This window comes from Rhinatrema bivittatum, chromosome 1, assembly GCF_901001135.1.
Source record: "Rhinatrema bivittatum chromosome 1, aRhiBiv1.1, whole genome shotgun sequence".
NCBI classification, from domain to species: Eukaryota; Metazoa; Chordata; class Amphibia; order Gymnophiona; family Rhinatrematidae; genus Rhinatrema; species Rhinatrema bivittatum.
The window spans coordinates 239,770,423-239,791,492 of NC_042615.1; the positions used below are offsets into that span (position 1 = coordinate 239,770,423).

The 21,070-nt window shown below is 43.8% G+C and overlaps 1 protein-coding gene across 4 annotated transcripts in view; it reads left to right on the forward strand.

Annotated features, from left to right (window-relative positions):
• The window catches only part of KDM3A (lysine demethylase 3A), a 546,931-nt gene that overhangs the window by 300,904 nt on the left and 224,957 nt on the right, over positions 1-21,070 (forward strand). For all 4 annotated transcript variants that reach the window (XM_029592841.1, XM_029592851.1, XM_029592832.1 and 1 more), the window contains 2 exons: positions 1,386-1,481; positions 2,222-2,346. In XM_029592841.1, the coding sequence (XP_029448701.1) occupies positions 1,386-1,481; positions 2,222-2,346 (221 nt within the window). The remainder of the gene's footprint in view (positions 1-1,385; positions 1,482-2,221; positions 2,347-21,070) is intronic.

Consider the following 21,070-nt stretch of genomic DNA (forward strand, 5'->3'; position numbering starts at 1 on the left):
CAATTTCCAAACTCAAGGTACTTGGAGAAAACTCAAAGCAACATTTCAAATCAATTTCCTGGAGCTTCGAGCTATATGTTATGCTCTACATGCGTTCAAGGACTGCCTTTCACACAAGACTGTTTTGATACAAACAGACAACACAGTTGCCATGTGGTACCTAAACAGGGAGGTACTGGCTCGTATCTCTTTTGCCAAGAAAGCCACACAGATTTGGGACTGGGCCCTGACACATTCCATGTTTCTCCGGGCACTTATCTCGCAGGCATTCACAACGTAGTTGCAGACCGCCTCAGTCGTCAGTTCCAGCCTCACGAGTGGTCCCTGGATCCTTTAGTAGCAACCAGGATATTCTAACATTGGGGTCAACCAGTGATAGACCTCTTTGCATCTGAACTGAATCACAAAGTGGACAACTTTTGCTCTCTGCTCATACAGAACCATCAGTTAGCCAGGGACAGCGCATCTAAGATTGTATTTTTAAACCATGTCCATGCCTGTTGCACACTTTCAACGTTTACAGCTGTACCTTTCAGTTTTTTTCTAACTATTTTCCTCATTTTATCAAAGTTTCCCTTTGGAAACTTTAGTGTTAGAGCTGTAGATATACTTATTGTCCCCCTTCCAGTTATTAGTTCAAATTTGATCATGTTATAATCACTATTGCCAAGTGGTCCTCCCACAGTTATGTCTTCCCGAAGCCACATGCACTTAAAGGTGAAAGCCTTTCATAACCTTGGACTGTAAAAGTCTTTACTACAAAAGAACTCGGCTACATAGTCAAACTTTGCAGCTATTCATCTCTAACAATCTTAAGACTGGGTATAGTTGTGGCCATATGTCCAGCTTGCTAGTAGGCTGCATCACACACCGCTGTATGCAATCAGGCCTACAATTTAGACACCAAGTCTCCTCAAGTTAGAGCAATGGCTGCATCTGTCGCTCATTTGCAAGTTGTGCCTCATGAAGACATCTGAAAATCTACAATATGGTCATCAAGGCATATCTTTATATCCCATTGCTGCCTGGACAATTTGAGTGATACTAAATTCAGACAAGTAGTTTTGCATAGCCTTTCACCCAGTAGTTCACTTTCCACTAGTTCGTTTATTCAGTAAGCCCTCCACTGCGACCCTCAAATTGGGATTTCCCACATGTCCTGGTTAATTAAGCCCTGCTTGTCAACGTAGAAAGTAAATTAGCTGTACTAGCTAAGAAAGAGAGGTCTGCTTGGTGCTGCCAAATGACATCACCACACGTCATGGCTAATTCATCCTGCTGTCTGCGAAGGACACAGTTACGGTAAGCAAACTCGCTTTTCATAAATTGTAGCCATGTGAAAGCTTAAGCTAAACATTTCATTTATAATGGATCTTTATTTTTAGATGGTGCCATTGAGACTTTTTCATGGCTGAAGTGTGTGAAGGGTCAACTACATGAGCCAGAAAACTTAATGCCCACACAGATTGTTCCTGGCACAGGTATCTGAATATATGTTAAATGTTTTGTTAAATATCAGTAAAACACTCCCTTGGAATAAAATTGTTTCCAATGTTGGCAACAATTGGGTATGATTTTTCTTGTTGCTCTCCTGGCTTGCACAACAATGCCTCTGCTAGAAGATAAACTTCCAAATAATAACTTTCCTTGTTAGACTTGTTTGAGAATTTCTTAACCAACTTCATGATGTAATAAAACAGACTTACATCATTAGAGTATAATTTTCTCCCCTCTACTTATTACTCCCCTTATAATTTCGATAAACCTACAATTACCCATATCCCTTTGCACTACCTATAATGTTATCCAATCCATATCCCTCCTAATTTGCTGTCATAATGTATTCAGTACTCTAGTTTTGTTGTAAACAGATGTTTTTCTATACACCATTGAGAAGTTTTTGTCATGTAATCAGTTTAATCAGTTTTGCTATGTTTTATGTAATCAGTTATTTCTGTAAACTGTTGTGCAGGCTCGCACCAAACAATGGTATATAAAAACCAACAAATAAATAAAAAAATAAAATAAAATTTAATCTGTTTTTTCATATGTACTTAACTCATTGTACCTGAGTGTCTTATCTATTCTAGGATAGGTAAGGGCCTAGTTCAGTTTTATAAAAAAAAAAAAAAGTGAAATTTGTATTGTTCATATGTTTGTATTCAGAGAGGAAGGGATGTTTTCGGATTACTAACTAGTTTTATTCTTTTGCATCTTCTAGCTCTGTATGATGTTGGAGATGTTGTTCATTCTGTGAGAGGAAAGTGGGGGATAAAGGCAAATTGTCCTTGCTCTCATAGGCAGTTCAAAACCTCAAAGCCAGCTCCAAAAGAAGAATCCAAACAGGTATTAATGACAAATGTGCGGATGTTAACAAGTAAACTTCATTTGATATATTTCTCTGAGCATGTTGCCTTTGAACTAGTTTTCTAGTTTTTAGATTTACAGTAAAATTACAGTGCTTATAAAAGAAAAAAATCTCAATTGCAAAACCCATTTTGAGGTTGTTTTTAGAATGATTGTATAACATTCAGAGTTGAAAAAGCCTAGCCACTTGGTTGCCCTGGTAACTACATTTTTGCCCCGATGCCTGCCTAAGAAATGACAAATTTCCAGTTCTCAGTGTTTAAGTAGGACAAATGACATCCACACAAGTAGGTGGTGTCATCCAATGGGGCTGAGACCCCTTCAAACTTTTCTGAGCATGTGCAGGTGTTTCAAGTAAGTGCTGCCTCACAAAGGTGTTTTGGTCTTTTTCTTTTACCAGCTTGAAAGGATGTGCTTTGCTCTAAATTCTAAGCCACCACTCTTTTTTTTTCCCTAAGATTTTTTTGATTTATTTTTATAATCCATTCCATTTCTTAGGTGGGGAATGAGGTAAGAGAAATAAGATTGAGTTTGATTTAGCTTCACTTCTCTTAAATATGGTGGAGAACTAAATGGAGTTTAAAAGGTATCACTGTTGCTTTTCAAAGATGATGCTGTCAGGAACCTGACGATATGTCAGATGTCTCTATCCTTTCTCACAGGGCAAGCAGGATGGTAGTCCTCACATATGGGTGACATCATCAGGAGATGGAGCCCAATCAAGGAACACTTTTGTCAAAGTTTCCAAAACTTTGACTGGCACCTACTGGGCATGCCCAGCATAGCACCAACCCTGCAGCCAGTAGGGGTCCCCTTTCAGTCTCGTCTTCAGTCTTCTTTTTTCCGTGCAGCAGTAGCCACGCAGGTTAAGGAGCTCACGGAACTTAGTTTTAAAAAGTTTTTTAAATTTCACCCCACAGGGGTCCCCTTATCGATTTCTTTGCTTTGCGGTTGAACGGTAAGTTTTTTGCCCATTTGCGGTCGATTCTCGTCGAGTTTTTCCCTCGCGGCCTGTCGGCCATCGACCACACCGCGACTAAATTTTGTCGAAGCCATGGCGTTGGGTTTCCGTCCGTGCCCCGACTGCACTCAATGTCCATCACTGACCCTCACACGGTCTGTGTGATGTGCTTGGTGTCCAGTCTCTATGTCCTTACTTGCACCAAATGTGCCCAAATGACACCAAAGGGTCGCAAGGCTCGGCTTGATAAGATGGGTCTTCTCTTTTGGCCAAAAACCCCGATGCCATCAATAGCTTCGACGTCATCTAAACCAGTGCCGTCTACGTCGCGCCAGCACCGGGAATCCGCTGCTACCCCGACCGGCCTCGACGACTCCACGGGTGTCGACCCCCCCCCCCCCCCTCTGTTCCCCCTCAGGAAAAACACCGGGGTGAACATCGAGAAAAACATCAACACCGTCATAGTAAAGCTCAGGCCATTGATACAGGTAAACCCTCGACGTCGTCTGAGCCTCCGACAAAGAAGCCCCGTACAGAAAAGGCTTCATCCTCTTCTGTCTCTGGATCACCGAGGCGTTCCCCCACCTGGACAGGTGCCGGGATCCGTGATTCCACCTTCACCGGTGTACCCTCCGGCTATGCCAGTGCTACCTCCCACTCTGGAACCGGGTATTCATGCCCCAGGTTTCCGTGAGGAATTGGATCGGATGATCCAAGAGGCCATCGGCAAAACCTTCCAGGGCTTCCAACTTCCATCGATACCGGTTCCTCCTCCGGTCACCGACCCGATACCCGGCGCTTGCACCGCTATTGGCTAGAATGAACAAGTTAATCGATGCCCTTCCACTGGTGGATCCGAGGGACCAGACTCCTTCCTCGCCAATTCCCTTGTCAACGGAGGAAGGTGAAGAAACACCACTCTTCATTCCACCATTGGGAGTGCCGCCCTTGGGGTAGGTGTGGGGGATGTACCCATTTCACTGCAACCCCTTGTCTCACGCTTTTTGAAGGGCTAGCTTCACCTTACCTCCACTGTGCCTTCCGGCCCCTTCTTGGGACCTCAACATGTTTTTGGGAAGGCTCATGAAACCGCCGTTTGAACCTCTCTAATCTTGTGATCTCTGCTAACTCACTTGGAAAGTGATTTTTCTTAGCGGTCACATCGGCTCGCAGAGTTAGTGATTTAAAGGACTTAGTCACCTACCCTCCCTACACTAAACTTCTGCATGACAGGGTAGTACTCCACACTCACCCTAAATTTTTGCCTAAGGTAGTATCGGAGTTTCATATCAATCCATTATACTACCCACTTTCTTTCCCAGGGCTCACTCAAACCCAGGAGAACGGGCTCTGCATACCCTTGACTGTAAACGTGCTCTAGCATTTTATCTAGACTGTACAGCTGCCCACAGGAAATGCACTCAATTGTTTGTTTCCTTCGATCCCATCAAATTGGGCAAACCTGTGGGTAAGCAGACACTCTCCTCCTGGTTAGCGGACTGTATTTCCTTTTGTTACCAACAGGCAGGCATTCCGCTTCAAGACCGTGTTAAAGCACACACTGTTAGGGCCATGGCAACATCAGTAGCGCACCTACGCTCAGTACCGCTTGCTGACATCTGTAAGGCTGCTACCTGGAGCTCTCTCTCCACACCTTTGCAGCCCATTATTGTTTAGACAAGGCTGGCAGACAAGATTCCATCTTCGGCCATTCTGAGCTACTCAACTTATTGCGAACTGAGGTACCAACATCCTTCCACCAACCCGTTAGGGTTCAGGATGCCCTCTACCAAATTCCTCCCCAGTTGTGCCTGTTGCACGTCTTTGGGTGCATGTGGTGCATTGCTCAGGAATCCTCAGCTTGGTACTCACCCATATGTGAGGACTACCATCCTGCTTGTCCTGTGAGAAAGCAGAGTTGCTTACCTGTAACAGGTATTCTCACAGGACACCAGGATGTTAGTCCTCACGAAACCTGCCTGCCACCCCGCGGAGTTGCGTTCGCTTACGATTTATTTTATTTTTCGCATGTACTTTTACTATAAGATGAGACTGAAAGGGGATCCCTTCTGGCTGCAAGGTTGATGCTATGCTGGGCATGCCCAGTAGGTGCCAGTCAAAGTTCTGGAAACTTTGACAAAAGTGTTCTATGATTGGGCTCCATCCTGATGATGTCACCCATATGTGAGGACTAAAATCCTGCTGTCCTGTGAGAACACCTGTTACAGGTAAGCAACTCTGCTTTACAAGCTATTCCTACCTGCATGGCCTGTACATATATATCACCAAGCACCGTGAAATCACAATACTTATAGGAGTTTTTGAAATCTCCTCAGGTTTCCACCTCCAATTGAAACATTGTACACTAGAAGCTGTTGCCTAAATTCAAAAAGGTGCAGTCTTCTCATAAGTACCATAACTCTAAAGTATGTCAGTACAAAAAAGGTTAGTGATGCAATGTCTGTTTCTATGCCACAGAGCATGTGTGCCAGCAGCACAGCAGACACTATCCCTTTCAGAATCTCTCCTCTGTACTGGAAACTTGTCAGCCTCGCCATTTGCACCGACACTTTCACAGTGTGGAGAACCAGTTTTTGGCACAGAGAAATTGAAACAGGACCAAAGCTGCCCAGTAACAATTTTGGTTCCTAATTGTGGGACTATTCTTCCACTGTTCTTCTGAACTAACAATATTCCATATTAAGATGATGTAGATGGATTTCTTAACAACAACAACAATAATCCCAACCAATGTACTGGTGTATGCTATGAAGCACCCTATTACCGGCAAACTTTTGTTAGACCCTCTATTCACGAGTAGGCATCAATCAATCCGTCTCGTTTCTCATAAGAGGTCTGATTACTTTTAATTTTAATCACGTATATATTTTGTTTAAATTTTCAAATTATCTTTAAAAACAGTCCCGACAAAAGGGGAAAATTCCCAACCAATAAATCCCATGGATGATATTTAGGCAAATACTTATCCACGATGAATAGGTCCCAAATGTCCCGACATGGCCATGTTTCGGACCGAAGTCCTGCTTCAGGGGAATAGCTGGAAAATGGAATTCAATTCAACGGAAAAAGTCCATCCTTTACTCAAGAAGTTCCATCAAAGCGGTTTAATCCGTGCATATCCTTTTCTGAATGCGAGCTGTATTTCAACCCGCCAACTTTAACAAATGGCGACAAAACCGGAACCTTTTATATTCCTCTTCCGGAAACCCGCTCTAGTCCACTCCTCTTCCGGAAACACAATCATTCGTAAAGCTGGTAACAAGTCCTCCATCACGTCCTCTTACAACTAAGGCAGCAGCAAAGCACGTCGAAACAATGGCAGATGAGTTCTCCATCAGGTCCCACTTTATTTGTATGTATGTTTATTGTACAACCAATCAGAATGTTCAAAAAGTCCCTTACAGAAATTAAGCTTTCAATCTTCGGAGTTGCCAAGTCCACCATCACGTTCACTTCAAACTATAACAGTGGCAGAGCATACAGCTCATAAATTCTCCTCAATTCAATCTGGCCGATCCCAAACCAAATCCTTTCCATGAATAATTCTCAATCGAAAAAATCACAGTGAAAAAATTACAGTAAAATGAAAAACTTTCACAGTGAAAAAATCCAAGAGTACCCCTTGATACTCTACGGAAGTCAGGTTATCGATCCTCAAAATGCCAAGTCCACCATCACGTCCTCTTCAAGCTGTAACAGCGGCGGTACAAAAAACCCATAAGTTCTCTAACAGGTCCTCAAATCAGTCTGACCAATCCAAACACTCCACAAGAGTCCTTTATGATTCTCAGCGGTCAAATCAAAGAGTACCAATTGATCCTCTCGTTCAGCCCGTGGGGATCGACAGTGTTAAGTGAAAAGATCCAGAAGTGCTCTCGGCGATTCAATACTGATTGTATATCACCCCCTCTTCAATTATGTAATACCTGCTCCAAAATAGACCAGCGTAAGTCTGTAAACTGGTGATGTTCTTTGCTACAGTGTTGTACAAGGGGGGCCGTAATCTTCAAAGTCTTGATACAACTCCTGTGCTCTATAAGTCTCATATGAATCTTTCTTTTAGTACGAACCACGTATACCAGATTACAGGGACATTGCATCACATAAATTACTCCCGTGGAATCACACGTGGTTAATTTTGCTCGGCGTATCACCACCCCGGAGTGGGGAGCCTGCCATTGTTCCCCTGTCAAGGCTAAAGCGCACATATCACATGACCCACAGACCTGATGCCCACCTGAGATAATTTCTCTCTTCGTGGACAGAAAATTTGAATATACAATCCGGTCTCTGATATTTTGGCCTCTAAAAGAGGAAAATCTCGGGCCTGATTGAAATACTGTATGTAAAGACAAAACCTTCCAGTGAGTATGAATGATGTTCACAACCTCGTTGACATGCCGGGAAAATTTTAGAGTGCATGTAATGTCCTGATACAATGTCCCTGTAATCTGGTATACGTGGGTCAATGCCGGTATCAAACTTTTCAATATTCCAGCCACTGATATCAAAGCTTGATGCCCTGATCGGAGCTCTTCCAGTGCAGCCTATCACTCCGATTCCTGTCGGTGACGACGAGGCCTCGGGGGCTTCTCTGCCTTCTGAACCCATGCCAGGGCCCTCCGGACTTTCTCGGCAGAGTATCCTGGTATCTCCATCGATGCCATTCTTTTCCCCATCGATGTCTCCTCCAAGGCACCCTCCATCAGACTCTTGGGATGACAGAGATACAGACACCTCTTTAGAGGACATCCTGTCTGAGCCGTCCCCACCTGAAGACAGGAAAAAGTCACCCCCAGAGGACTTATCTTTTACCAATTTTGTAAAGGGCATGACTGACACTATTCCCTTTCAACTAGTGTCAGAAGAAGATACCAGACAAAAGACCTTAAAGTTTCTACAGTTTGTGGACCCTTCTAAGGAGGTACTAGCAATTCCGGTACATGAAGTCCTAGTAGACCTGCAACACAGGCTATGGGAACACCCATGCTCAGTACCACCGGTTAACAAAAGGATGGATACCACCTATCTGGTGCAGCACATCCCTGGTTATCAGAGGGCCCAACTTCCACACCAATCTGTGGTGGTAGAATACGCCCTCATTCATCAACTCCGCCTGGCAAAGAACAAAAGTTCTTAGACACTCTAGGCAGAAAAGTCTTTCAAGGCTCAATGCTTGTTTCCAGGATAGTGTCATATCAACTATATATAACGCACTATCCGCAACCTCTGGAAACAGATGCAACAACTGTCTGAGACTTTGCCTCAACAGTATCAACTCAGTAAATGACATCATTCACAAAGGTTTGGAAGCAGGCAAGCACAAGGTCCGTGCTGCCTATGACAGTTTTGAGACCTCTTCATGGGTAGCTGCAACTGGTATCAGTGCACGTCGTTGGGCCTGGCTCAAAGCTTCTGACCTCAGGCCTGAAGTTCAAGAGAAGCTAGCAGATCTGCCTTGTGTTGGTGATAACCTTTTTGGAACACGAGTTCAGGACGCAGTAGCTCAGCTCAAGTAACACTCTGAAACTCTGCGTCAACTGTCTACTATCCCACAAGGTACTTCCTCTGCTCCACATCGCACAGCACGGAAGGACACCAGAAAGCCCTACTATAGACCACATAGGTATTTTATTCCAGGACAAGCAGGATGATAGTCCTCATATATGGGTGACATTATCAGATGGAGCCCTATCACGGGAAACTTCTGTCAAACGTTTCTAGAAACCTTTGGCTGGCACATGGAGCATGCCATGATATTCTCAGCCATAGGGGTCTCCCTTCAGTCTTTTTTTTTTCCGCTTTGCTGTAAGCATAGTGTAATAGGAGCTCTGTCAGATTTTCCCTCACTTTTTCCTCACGGAAAAGATAACTTTTTAGTGACAAAAATGTTTTCATCAGGTCACCCTTCAACATAGTAATCTGAGTACTTTTTTGAGTCCATTTTTCGGTCGATTCCTGTCACCTTCACTCTGTACCCGCAGGTCATCGACTGTTATTCGGCCTAAATTTCCTAACATGGCCTCCGGATTAAAAAAATGCCCAGATTGTAACCGAACTTTGTTGATTACCGACCCGCATAATGTTTGTGTTTTGTGCCTGGGATCAGGCCACGATGTCCGGGCGTGAACAACTTGCGCCCAGATGACACCGAAGGGCAGGCGTGCCCGGTTGGACAAAATGGAGGAGCTGTTTAAGAAACTCACTCCATCGTCGACGTCTCCAAGGAAAGTATCACCCTCTGTTGAAAAACATCGAGGTAAAAAGAGGACTGATGACAGTCTCTCACTGACCCCATCAGGATCCTCCATAGCGGCTTCCTAGACATCTAAGGAACATCGAGAAAAAAGATGCCATCAACACCATTCCATTGCCGATCCATTGGAGGGAGCGGCATCGGCATCGAAGGACATAGAACCGATGCCCAAGCGAGTCTGGGTACTAGAACCAACGCGTCCTTCTGTACCCGAGGAACAGAGGCGCTCTCCACCGGGATCGGTGTTAAGAGACTGTGCCACCACATTGTCGTGGAAGTGCCAATAGCGCCAGTCTTACCTTCTCCTGTGACAGTGGACCCAGTCCCAGTCTCCAGGGAAGAAGTGACTTCCATGCTCCAGCAGGCCATCCTTGAGGCATTTAGAAAATTTCAGCCTCCTTCCATGCCAGCATAAGTACCGACACTGGCATCAACATCTGATCCGTCGATTTTTCAGCCTTTGCTGAATAGAATCGACGCATTGATTGGAGTTTTTTCCTCCACCGGCATAGACGATGCAGACACCTCCGGTGCAGCCATCGACCTCATCGATGCCGAAACATCCACCGATGATTCCTTCGATTCCAATCTCAGGTTCATCGGAGGACGATGACAGAGACTCTGATTCCGTCCCGGGACCATCTGGCCTTCAACATCTCCGAACACCGACAATACCGTCGATGCCATTAAAAGACCCTTCGATGCCATTGTGACCCATTCCATCGGGTGACACCCGACATCGATTGCCATAGAGACCCATCGATGCCTTTATTACCTTCTATGCTACCAAAGAAGATTCCATCTCAACCATCAAAATCTGCTTCTAAAACTAAACATCTACAAAAACCAGATGATTCTGAATCACCTTATCCTCAATACACTCCTTGGAAGGATGTAGGCACTGATTCAGATGAATTAGTCAGAACCTTCTCCACCAGAAGAGAGGAGGAAGTCCCCTCCCGAAGATTTGTCATTTACAAATTTTATAAAGGAAATGGCGGATACAGTTCCTTTCGAGTTGCTTACTGAGGAGGACACAAGGCTCTAGAAGTCTTGCAATTTGTTGACGCACCAAAGGAGGTAATGGCAATACCTATTCATGAAGTTCTCCTGGAACTTCAGCATTGGTTATGGGAACATTCTTGCTCTGTACCGGCTGTAAAGAGAAGAACAGACACAACATACCTGGAACAACATACCCCAGGTATCCAAAAACCGCAATTGCCACACCACTCTGTGGTCATTGAATCGGCTCAGAAAAAGGCCAGGAAACAAAAACCACACTCTTCTGCCCCACCAGGAAAAGAACAGAAGTTCTTAGATACCTTAGGGAGAAAGGGTTTTCAGGGATCCATGCTGGTATATCACATTGTGGCATACAAGCTTTATATGTCGCAGTACCAAAGAAACTTGTGGAAGCACGTTCAAGATATTGCCGATCTCCCTCAGCAACAACAACTGGCATTGAATACTCTAATTGCAAAAGGGCTTGAATCTGGCAAACATGAGGTACGGGCAGCTTATGACTCATTTGAGACATCTGCCCGCCTATCAGCATCTGGAATTAATGCAAGGAGGTGGGCTTGGCTCAAGGCCTCAGACAAGAAGTCCAATAGAGACTGGCAGATCTCCCATGTACTGGAGAGAATCTCTTCGGAGATTATGCACACATACCCATTTCCACACAACATCGCAAGTACCTACGATTTGTTGTGGGAAAACATCATTACCAGTATCGAGTCCTACCATTCGGACTTGCCTCTGCTCCTCGAGTATTCACAGAATGTCTAGCAGTGGCTGCTGCACATCTAAGAAAAACAGCATTCATGTTTTTCCATACCTAGACGATTGGCTAATCAGAAGTCCATCCAGGCAGGGAGCTCTGTCTGCCTTGAAGAGCACAATAATACTATTACACTCCCTGGGATTTCTAATCAACTATCAAAAATCCCACATAAAGCCATCTCAACTCCTTACGTTCATCGGAGCAGACCTAGACACACCACAGTGGCGAAGGCTTTTCTTCCAAACTACTGATGCCAGTTCGCCTCTGCCCATCAGCTTCTACTGTTTGGACAAGGAAGAACGACAGCCTTTGGACAATCTGTCTTAAAGAACTTATTTCCAGTATAGTACCAACTCCTTCTACATCCATCCTGCTGTGATTTCAGGCTGCCTCATTCTTTCCAGCAGTACACCAGTTGTTGTGCTTGTTGCACAGGTTGTATGCTGTTGGTCTAATGCAAGAATAACTCGGCCTGAAGCTTGCTAATCACCCATATGTGAGGACTATCATCCTGCTTGTTCTGGGATAAAGCAAAATTGCTTACCTTGTAAATAGGTGTTATCCCAGGACAGCAGGATGTAGACCTCACGCGTCACCTAGATAGGATTTTAGACAGTGCTGGGGAGGAGCTGGCTGTCGTGGTACATGTGGGCACCAACGACATAGGAAAATGTGGGAGGGAGGTTCTGGAAGCCAAATTTAGGCTCTTAGGTAGAAAGCTTAAATCCAGAACCTCCAGGGTAGCATTCTCTGAAACGCTCCCTGTTCCACGCGCAGGTCACCAGAGGCAGGCAGAGCTCCGGAGTCTCAATGCATGGATGAGACGATGGTGCAAGGAAGAGGGATTCAGTTTTGTTAGGAACTGGGGAACCTTTTGGGGAAGGGGGAGTCTCTTCCGAAGGGATGGGCTGCACCTTAACTAGGGTGGAACCAGACTGCTGGCGCTAACCTTTAAAAAGGAGATAGAGCAGCTTTTAAACTAGAGCAAAGGGGAAAGCCGACAGTCGCTCAGCAGCGCATGGTTCGGAGAGAGGTATCTTTAAAGGATACTATTGATGCATTAGAATTAGAGCATCCCGACAGTGAGGTTCCAATAATTAGAAAAGTAGTCCAAGTGCCTGTAACTAAAAACTCACCTGAGCTAAAAAATTCTAACTTATCCCTATCAATTAAAAATCAGAATGAAAATACAAACAAAAAACAAACTTTGAAATGTTTGTATGCTAATGCCAGAAGTCTAAGAAGTAAGATGGGAGAATTAGAATGTATAGCAGTAAATGATGACATAGACTTAATTGGCATCTTAGAGACATGGTGGGAAGAGGATAACCAATGGGACACTGCTATACCGGGGTACAAATTATATCGCAATGACAGAGAGGAGCACTCGGGAGGAGGTGTGGCGCTTTATGTCCGGGATGGCATAGAGTCCAACAGGATAAACATCCTGCATGAGACTAAATACAAAATTGAATCTTTATGGGTAGAAATCCCTTGTGTGTCGGGGAAGACTATAGTGATAGGGGGTATACTACCGTCCACCTGGTCAAGATGGTGAGACGGACAGTGAAATGCTAAGAGAAATTAGGGAAGCTAACCAAATTGGTAGTGCAGTAATAATGGGAGACTTAAATTACCCCAATATAGACTGGGTAAATGTATCATCGGGTCACGCTAGAGAGATAACGTTCCTGGATGGAATAAATGATAGCTTTATGGAGCAATTGGTTCAGGAACCGACGAGAGAGGGAGCATTTTTAGATCTAATTCTCAGTGGAGCACAGGACTTGGTGAGAGAGGTAACGGTGGTGGGGCCGCTTGGCAATAGTTATCATAATATGATCAAGTTTGATTTAATGACTGGAAAAGGAACATTGTGCAAATCCAAGGCTCTCGTGCTAAACTTTCAAAAGGGAAACTTTGATAAAATGAGAAAAATTGTTAGAAAAAAACTGAAAGGAGCAGCTACAAAAGTAAAAAATGCCCAAGAGGCGTGGTCATTGTTAAAAAAAAAAAAAAAAAAAAAAAAAAAAAAAATACCATTCTAGAAGCACAGTCCAGATGTATTCCACACATTAAGAAAGGTGGAAAGAAGGCAAAACGATTACTGGCATGGTTAAAAGGGGAGGTGAAAGAAGCTATTTTAGCCAAAAGATCTTCATTCAAAAATTGGAAGAAGGATCCAACAGAAGAAAATAGGGTAAAGCATAAACATTGGCAAGTTAAATGTAAGACATTGATAAGACAGGCTAAGAGAGAATTTGAAAAGAAGTTGGCTGTAGAGGCAAAAACTCACAGTAAAAACTTTTTTAAATATATCCGAAGCAGAAAGCCTGTGAGGGCGTCAGTTGGACTGTTAGATGATTGAGGGGTTAAAGGGGCACTTAGAGAAGATAAGGGCATCGCGGAAAGATTAAATGATTTCTTTGCTTCGGTGTTTACTGAAGAGGATGTTGGGGAGGTACCCGTAATGGAGAAGGTTTTCATGGGCAATGATTCAGATGGACTGAATCAAATCATGGTGAACCTAGAAGATGTGGTAGGCCTGATTGACAAACTGAAGAGTAGTAAATCACCTGGACCGGATGGTATACACCCCAGAGTTCTGAAGGAACTAAAAAATGAAATTTCAGACCTATTAGTAAAAATTTGTAACTTATCATTAAAATCATCCATTGTACCTGAAGACTGGAGGATAGCAAATGTATTTAAAAAGGGCTCCAGGGGCGATCCGGGAAACTACAGACCGGTTAGCCTGACTTCAGTGCCAGGAAAATAGTGGAAAGTGTTCTAAACATCAAAATCACAGAACATATAGAAAGACATGGTTTAATGGAACAAAGTCAGCATGGCTTTACCCAGGGCAAGTCTTGCCTCACAAATCTGCTTCACTTTTTTGAAGGAGTTAATAAACATGTGGATAAAGGTGAACCGGTAGATATAGTATACTTGGATTTTCAGAAGGCGTTGACAAAGTTCCTCATGAGAGGCTTCTAGGAAAAGTAAAAAGTCATGGGATAGGTGGCGATGTCCTTTCGTGGATTGCAAACTGGCTAAAAGACAGGAAACAGAGAGTAGGATTAAATGGGCAATTTTCTCAGTGGAAGGGAGTGGACAGTGGAGTGCCTCAGGGATCTGTATTGGGACCCTTACTTTTCAATATATTTATAAATGATCTGGAAAGAAATACGAGTGAGATAATCAAATTTGCAGATGACACAAAATTGTTCAGAGTAGTTAAATCAGGGGGAAGTGAGCGAGAGTGAAGGAGGGGGTCGTTGCCCTACCAGGTGCCGAGGATCCCGTGGAATCATCTGCCGGCAGGAAGTGCTGTGGGCGCGGCTGAGTGACGTCAGCAAGGGCGTCCCCCCACCGACGATAAGAACAGCGGAAGTGCGGCGCACCACCTAAGCCGCGCGCTCCGAAGGGGCGCGCGGCTTGGTCCGGCTTAGTCCGGAGGAGTCCGGAGTCCGGCGTCTACTTTTTATACTTTACAAGCGATTAACTGTTTCCTATTCATGGGCAGGAAAAGGAAGGCAAAAATCTTTACATCTTCACCAGTGCCACGAGACCGCACCGGCCCCATGGACCACCATGTCACTCGACTGGTGGAAAAGCCACAAGAGGACAGTTTGGGAGCTGTGTCTTTAGGCTCCCTTAGTCCTGGCGATGGACCTTCTTCTCCACCCCAACCGAATCCAGAAACATCAGGAGAGACAGCAATCAATCTGGTAGGAGCAGTCTATGGGGAGTCAGGAAGGTCACAACAACCTGACACCTCTAAGACTGAAGATGTAAGACCTTCCTTAACTTTGGAAGTATCTAAAGTTAAGCTACCAGTTGATATACAATGTAGCATGGACCCGGTAGCAATACCGGATAATTTTACATTGGCTGATTTAGGGCGAATGATATCACGGCTTGATCATAATGTTGTCTTGATGAATAACTCCTTGTCCACAGTAATTAATGCAAATAGGGAGTTAATAGAAGTACATACTAAGAAAATTACTCAATGCGAGAAAGATGTTAATGTTTTGTCTAACAAAGTACAATTAATGCAGAATTCTGGTAATGTGTTTATCCGTGATAGCATAGTCATGCATAAAGAAATTGAACATATAGAAAATATGCTAAGATCAAAAAATCTAAGAAGTACAAATTTTCCTTTAACACATCTACTATCTCCAGAAGAGATGTTTAAAAATTTTTGAGAGAAATATTACTTTATGAAGATAAAGCTATCCCAAAGGTATCTAGAATATTTTATTTTCCCTTTAAAAGAACTAAAAAGGAGGAAGAAAATGTGGGTACAGAAACACCTTCTAGTATAGGGGTATCTACATTTTTTGAAGAATCCCTTGATATAATTAACAAGAGAGCTACCCTTTTTATTTCCTTTATAACAGAGCAGGATAAGGAGGGAGTATTCAAAAGGTTTTGTGGTTGTAAAGATGTGCCTTTTTGTGGTCAAAAGATACAAATTTTCCCTGATGTGGCTCGGGCCACACAATTAAAGAGGAAACATTTCCTGAAATTAAAAGATCAAGTGTTGGCGTTAGGAGCCACTTTCTTTTTGAAATTTCCGTGTTTATGTTTTATAACATATCAGGGTAAAAAATTTGTCTTTTCTGACCCATCACATCTAGAGATATTTTTGTCAGATAAAAATCAAGTAGTGTGTTCAGAGAATGAGGTCCAATAAAAGTAAATTACTCCTTCTCTCTTAGGTGAAGTTTGTACTAGGAGTTCATTTATAGAAAAGAATTCCTAGGTTATAAGATATATATGAATAAATATATATTATTTCTTTAATTCCCCCCTATTATATGATATGTTTGCAAGTATAAAGAATTGGTTATATATTATATGACGTGAATATTGAATGTATAACATTTTCCTGTTATTTCATGAAGATGTTTGTAATGAAAACGATAAAGTTTAAATAAAAAAAAGAGTAGTTAAATCACAAGCAGATTGTGATAAATTGCAGGAAGACCTTGAGACTGGAAAATTGGGCATCCAAATGGCAGATGAAATTTAATGTGGATAAGTGCAAGATGATGCATATAGGGAAAAATAACCCATGCTATAATTACACAATGTTGGGTTCCATATTAGGTGCTACAACCCAAGAAAGAGATCTAGGTGTCATAGTGGATAACACATTGAAATCGTCTGTACAGTGTGCTGCGGCAGTCAAAAAAGCAAACAGAATGTTGGGAATTATTAGAAAGGGAATGGTGAATAAAATGGAAAATGTCATAATGCCTCTGTATCGCTCCATGGTGAGACCGCACCTTGAAAACTGTGTACAATTCTGGTCGCCGCATCTCAAAAAAAATATAATTGCGATGGAGAAGGTACAGAGAAGGGCTACAAAAATGATAAGGGGAATGGAACAACTCCCCTATGAGGAAAGACTAAAGAGGTTAGGACTTTTCAGCTTGGAGAAGAGACGACTGAGGGGGGATATGATAGAGGTGCTTAAAATCATGAGAGGTCTAGAACGGGTAGATGTGAATCGGTTATTTACTCTTTCGGATAGTAGAAAGACTAGGGGGCACTCCATGAAGTTAGCATGGGGCACATTTAAAACTAATCGGAGAAAGTTCTTTTTTACTCATCGCACAATTAAACTCTGGAATTTGTTGCCAGAGGATGTGGTTAGTGCAGTTAGTATAGCTGTGTTTAAAAAAGGATTGGATAAGTTCTTAGAGGAGAAGTCAATTACCTGCTATTACGTTCACTTAGAGAATAGCCACTGCCATTAGCAATGGTAACATGGAATAGACTTAGTTTTTGGGTACTTGCCAGGTTCTTATGGCCTGGATTGGCCACTGTTGGAAACAGGATGCTGGGCTTGATGGACCCTTGGTCTGACCCAGTATGGCATTTTCTTATGTTCTTAACCCACCCACCCACCACCCCGCGGAGTTGGGTCCGATATGTTTTATTTTATTTTTTCGCTCACGCTTACTGCTATAAACGAGACTGAAGGGAGACCCCTGTGGCTGAGAATATCATGGCATTCTGAGTGGGCTCAGTGTGCCAGCCAAATGTTTCTAGAAACTTTTGACACAGGTTTTCCGTGTCAGGGCTCCATCTGATGATGTCACCCATATGTGAGGACTACATCCTGCTGTCCTGGGATAACACCTATTATAAGGTAAGCAATTTTGCTATCCACCAGCACCCCATGGTAGAGCGTCTAGACCAGTGCAAAGAACCCAGCCTAGACAACCGAGAGCTTCTACGCCTCAACCTCCTCCTCAAATAGGCCCGGCATCAGGCTTTTGAAAACCAGCCAGAGGACAGTAGCCACGCCACCAACCTGAACCCATAGTTACCAGTGGGAGGTCGGGTCTCTCTCTTCCAGCCCCATTGGTCAAACATCACAACAGATCAATGGGTGCTATCAATTATAACATAAAGTTACCATCTGAATTTTCTCAAAGTACCAAAAGACTCCCCACCAAAGTCTCTTTGGATACACAAGGATCATATCACTCTTCTGCAAGCAGAATTATCCAGCCTTCTGAGAACCAGGGCCGTGGAACCAGTTCCCCGACCTCAGCGGGGCAGAGGATTCTACTCTCGTTATTTCCTCCTTCTAAAGAAAACAGGAGGCCTACGTCCCATACTAGACCTCTGAAATCTCAACAAATTTCTATGGAAAGAGAAGTTCAGAATTGTTTCCTTAGGCACCTTGCTTCCCCTTCTTCAAACAGGAGACTAGCTCTGTTCTCTGGATCTGCAAGACCCTTACGCTCACATTCCAATATTCCCTCCTCATTGCAAGTTTCTGTGTTTCCTGGTGGGTCATCAGCATTTCCGATACCGGGTTCTGTCATTCGGACTTGCCTCAGCACTCCGAGTATTCACAAAGTGCCTAGCAGTAGCAGCAGCTCATTTGCACAAGGAAAGTGTACACGTTTTTCCTTACCTAGACGACTGGCTCATCATTAGCCAATCACAGCAAGGAGCTCTCGCTTCTCTCAGGCTCACAATCAATCTGCTCCTCTCGCTGGGATTTCTAATCAACTACCAAAAATCCCACCTCATCCCATCTCGCCTACTGCAATTCATCGGAGCGGAGTTGAACACCATAATATCAAGATCCTTCCTCCCAGAAGATCGGGCGGAGATATTCTCCTCATTAGTAAAGTCTCTGCACTTAAAGAAACAGGCGACAGCACATCAGTTTCTAACTCTGCTCGGCCACATGGCCTCCACAATTCATGTCACTCCTATGGCCAGATTAGCCATGAAAATAACCCAATGGACATTAAGATCACAGTGGATACAAGCTATTCAACCGCGGTCATCCCCAGTTCAAATAACCCACCAACTACGTTCATCTCTCCTCTGGTGGGCGAACAAGAACAACTTGCACAAAGGCCTATCTTTCCAACAAACAGTTCCGCACGTAACTTTAACTACAGATGCATCCACCTTGGGCTGGCGAGCTCACATAGGCAATCTCCAAACTCAAGGTACTTGGACAAACTCGAAGCAACATTTCAAATCAATTTCCTGGAGCTTCAAGCTATATGTTATGCTCTACATGCGTTCAAGGACTGCCTTTCACACAAGACTGTTCTGATACAAACGGACAACACAGTTGCCATGTGGGACCTGAACGAACAGGGAGGTACGGGCTCGTATCTCCTTTAAGAAGCCGCACAGATTTGGGACTGGGCCCTGACACATTCCATGTTTCTCCGGGCCACTTATCTGGCAGGCATTCACAACGTAGTGGCAGACCGTCTCAGTCGTCAATTCCAACCTCACAAGTGGTCCTTGGATCCCTTAGTAGCGATCAGGATATTTCAACGTTGGGGTCAACAATGATGGACCTCTTTGCATCCTAACTGAATCACGAAGTGGACAACTTTTGCTCCCTGCACAAACAGAGAAATCAATTAGACAGGGACGCCTTTGCTTGCCCCTGGAATTCAGGTCTTCTATACATGTATCCCACGATACCGCTAATAACCAAAATTCTAGTGAAGCTACAACAGGACAAGGGATCCATGATACTCATAGCCCCGTATTGGCCTCAACAAATGTGGTTCCCCATGTTTCTAGACTTCTCGATGAGGAACCTGATTCGCCTGGGTACAGCTCCCACTCTCATAAATCAGGATCAGGGCAGGTTGTGCCATCCCAACCTTCAATCCCTATCTCTAACAGCCAGGATGTTGAAAGCTTGATCTTGCAACCACTCAATCTTTCAACTAATGTCTCTGAAGTGCTTGTAGCTTCACGTAAGCCTTCCACACGAAAAAACTACAGTTCTAAGTGGAAAAGATTCACTACGTGGTGTGCACTGAAAAGTATTGACCCCTTTTCCTGCCCCATAACATCTTTGTTAGACTGTCTCTAGCACCTTTCAGACTCTGGTCTCCAGACCTTGTCAGTAAGGGTACATCTAAGTGCTATCTTAGCTTACCATCATACAATAGGGGATGCACCGATATCGGCGCAACCCCTTGTCAGTAGGTTTTTGAGAGGTTTAATTCACCTTAAAACCCCCGTTACAGCCACCAGTCACAGAATGGGACCTTAATGTAGTACTAACAAGACTCATGTGTTCTCCTTTTGAACCCATGGATTCCTGCGATGTTAAATTTCTTACATGGAAAGTTCTCTTAGTAGCTATTACATCTGTTAGAAGGGTTAGTGAGTTACAAGCACTTGTCACATACTCACCCTATACAAGGTTCTTACATGACAGAGTGGTACTCCATACTCACCCTAAATTCCTTTCCAAGGTAGTTACGGAATTCCACTTGAATCAGTCCATAGTCTTGCCAACATTCTTCCCAAGACCTCACTCTCACCATGGTGAGAAGGTTTTACACACCTTGGACTGTAAATGTGCACTTGCATATTACCTAAATCGCACTGCAGTCCATAGGAAATCCACTCAACTTTGTTTCTTATGATAAGAACAAACCGGGTAAAGCAGTGGGCAAACAAACTCTCTCCAACTGGCTAGCAGATTGTATAGAGTTCTGCTATGAAAAAGCAGGCCTTCCTCTCCAAGGGCGAGTAACAGCGCACTCAGAGCAATACAACCTCAGTAGCACACTATCGTTCATTGCCAATAGCTGACATATGTAAAGCTGCAACATGGAGTTCTCTTCACACCTTTGTAGCTCATTACTTTTTGGACAAAGAAGTACGACAAGAATCAGCCTACGGACAATCTGTCTTAAAGAACTTGTTTCCAGCATAATCCCAACTCCTTCTGCATCCAACCTGCTGTGAATTTAGGCTGCCTCAACTTTTTCCAAAAGCACTCTAATTGTTGTACCCATTGCACAAGTTGTATGCTGTTGATCCAATACAAGACTGACTCAGCCTGTAGCTTGCTAATCACCCATATGTGAGGACTGGCATCCTGCTTGTCCTGGGATAAAGGAAAATTGCTTACCTTGTAATAGGTGTTATCCCAGGACAGCAAGATGTAGTCCTCACGAAACCCACCCGCCACTCCGCCGAGTTGGGTCAGATATGTTTTATTTTATTTTTGCTAACGCTTATTGCTATACACGAGACTGAAGGGAGACCTCTGTGGCTCGAGGGATCATGGCATGCTGGGCATGCTCAGTGTGCCAGTCAAATGTTTCTAGAAACTTTGACAAAGTTTTCCGTGATAGGGCTCTGTCCA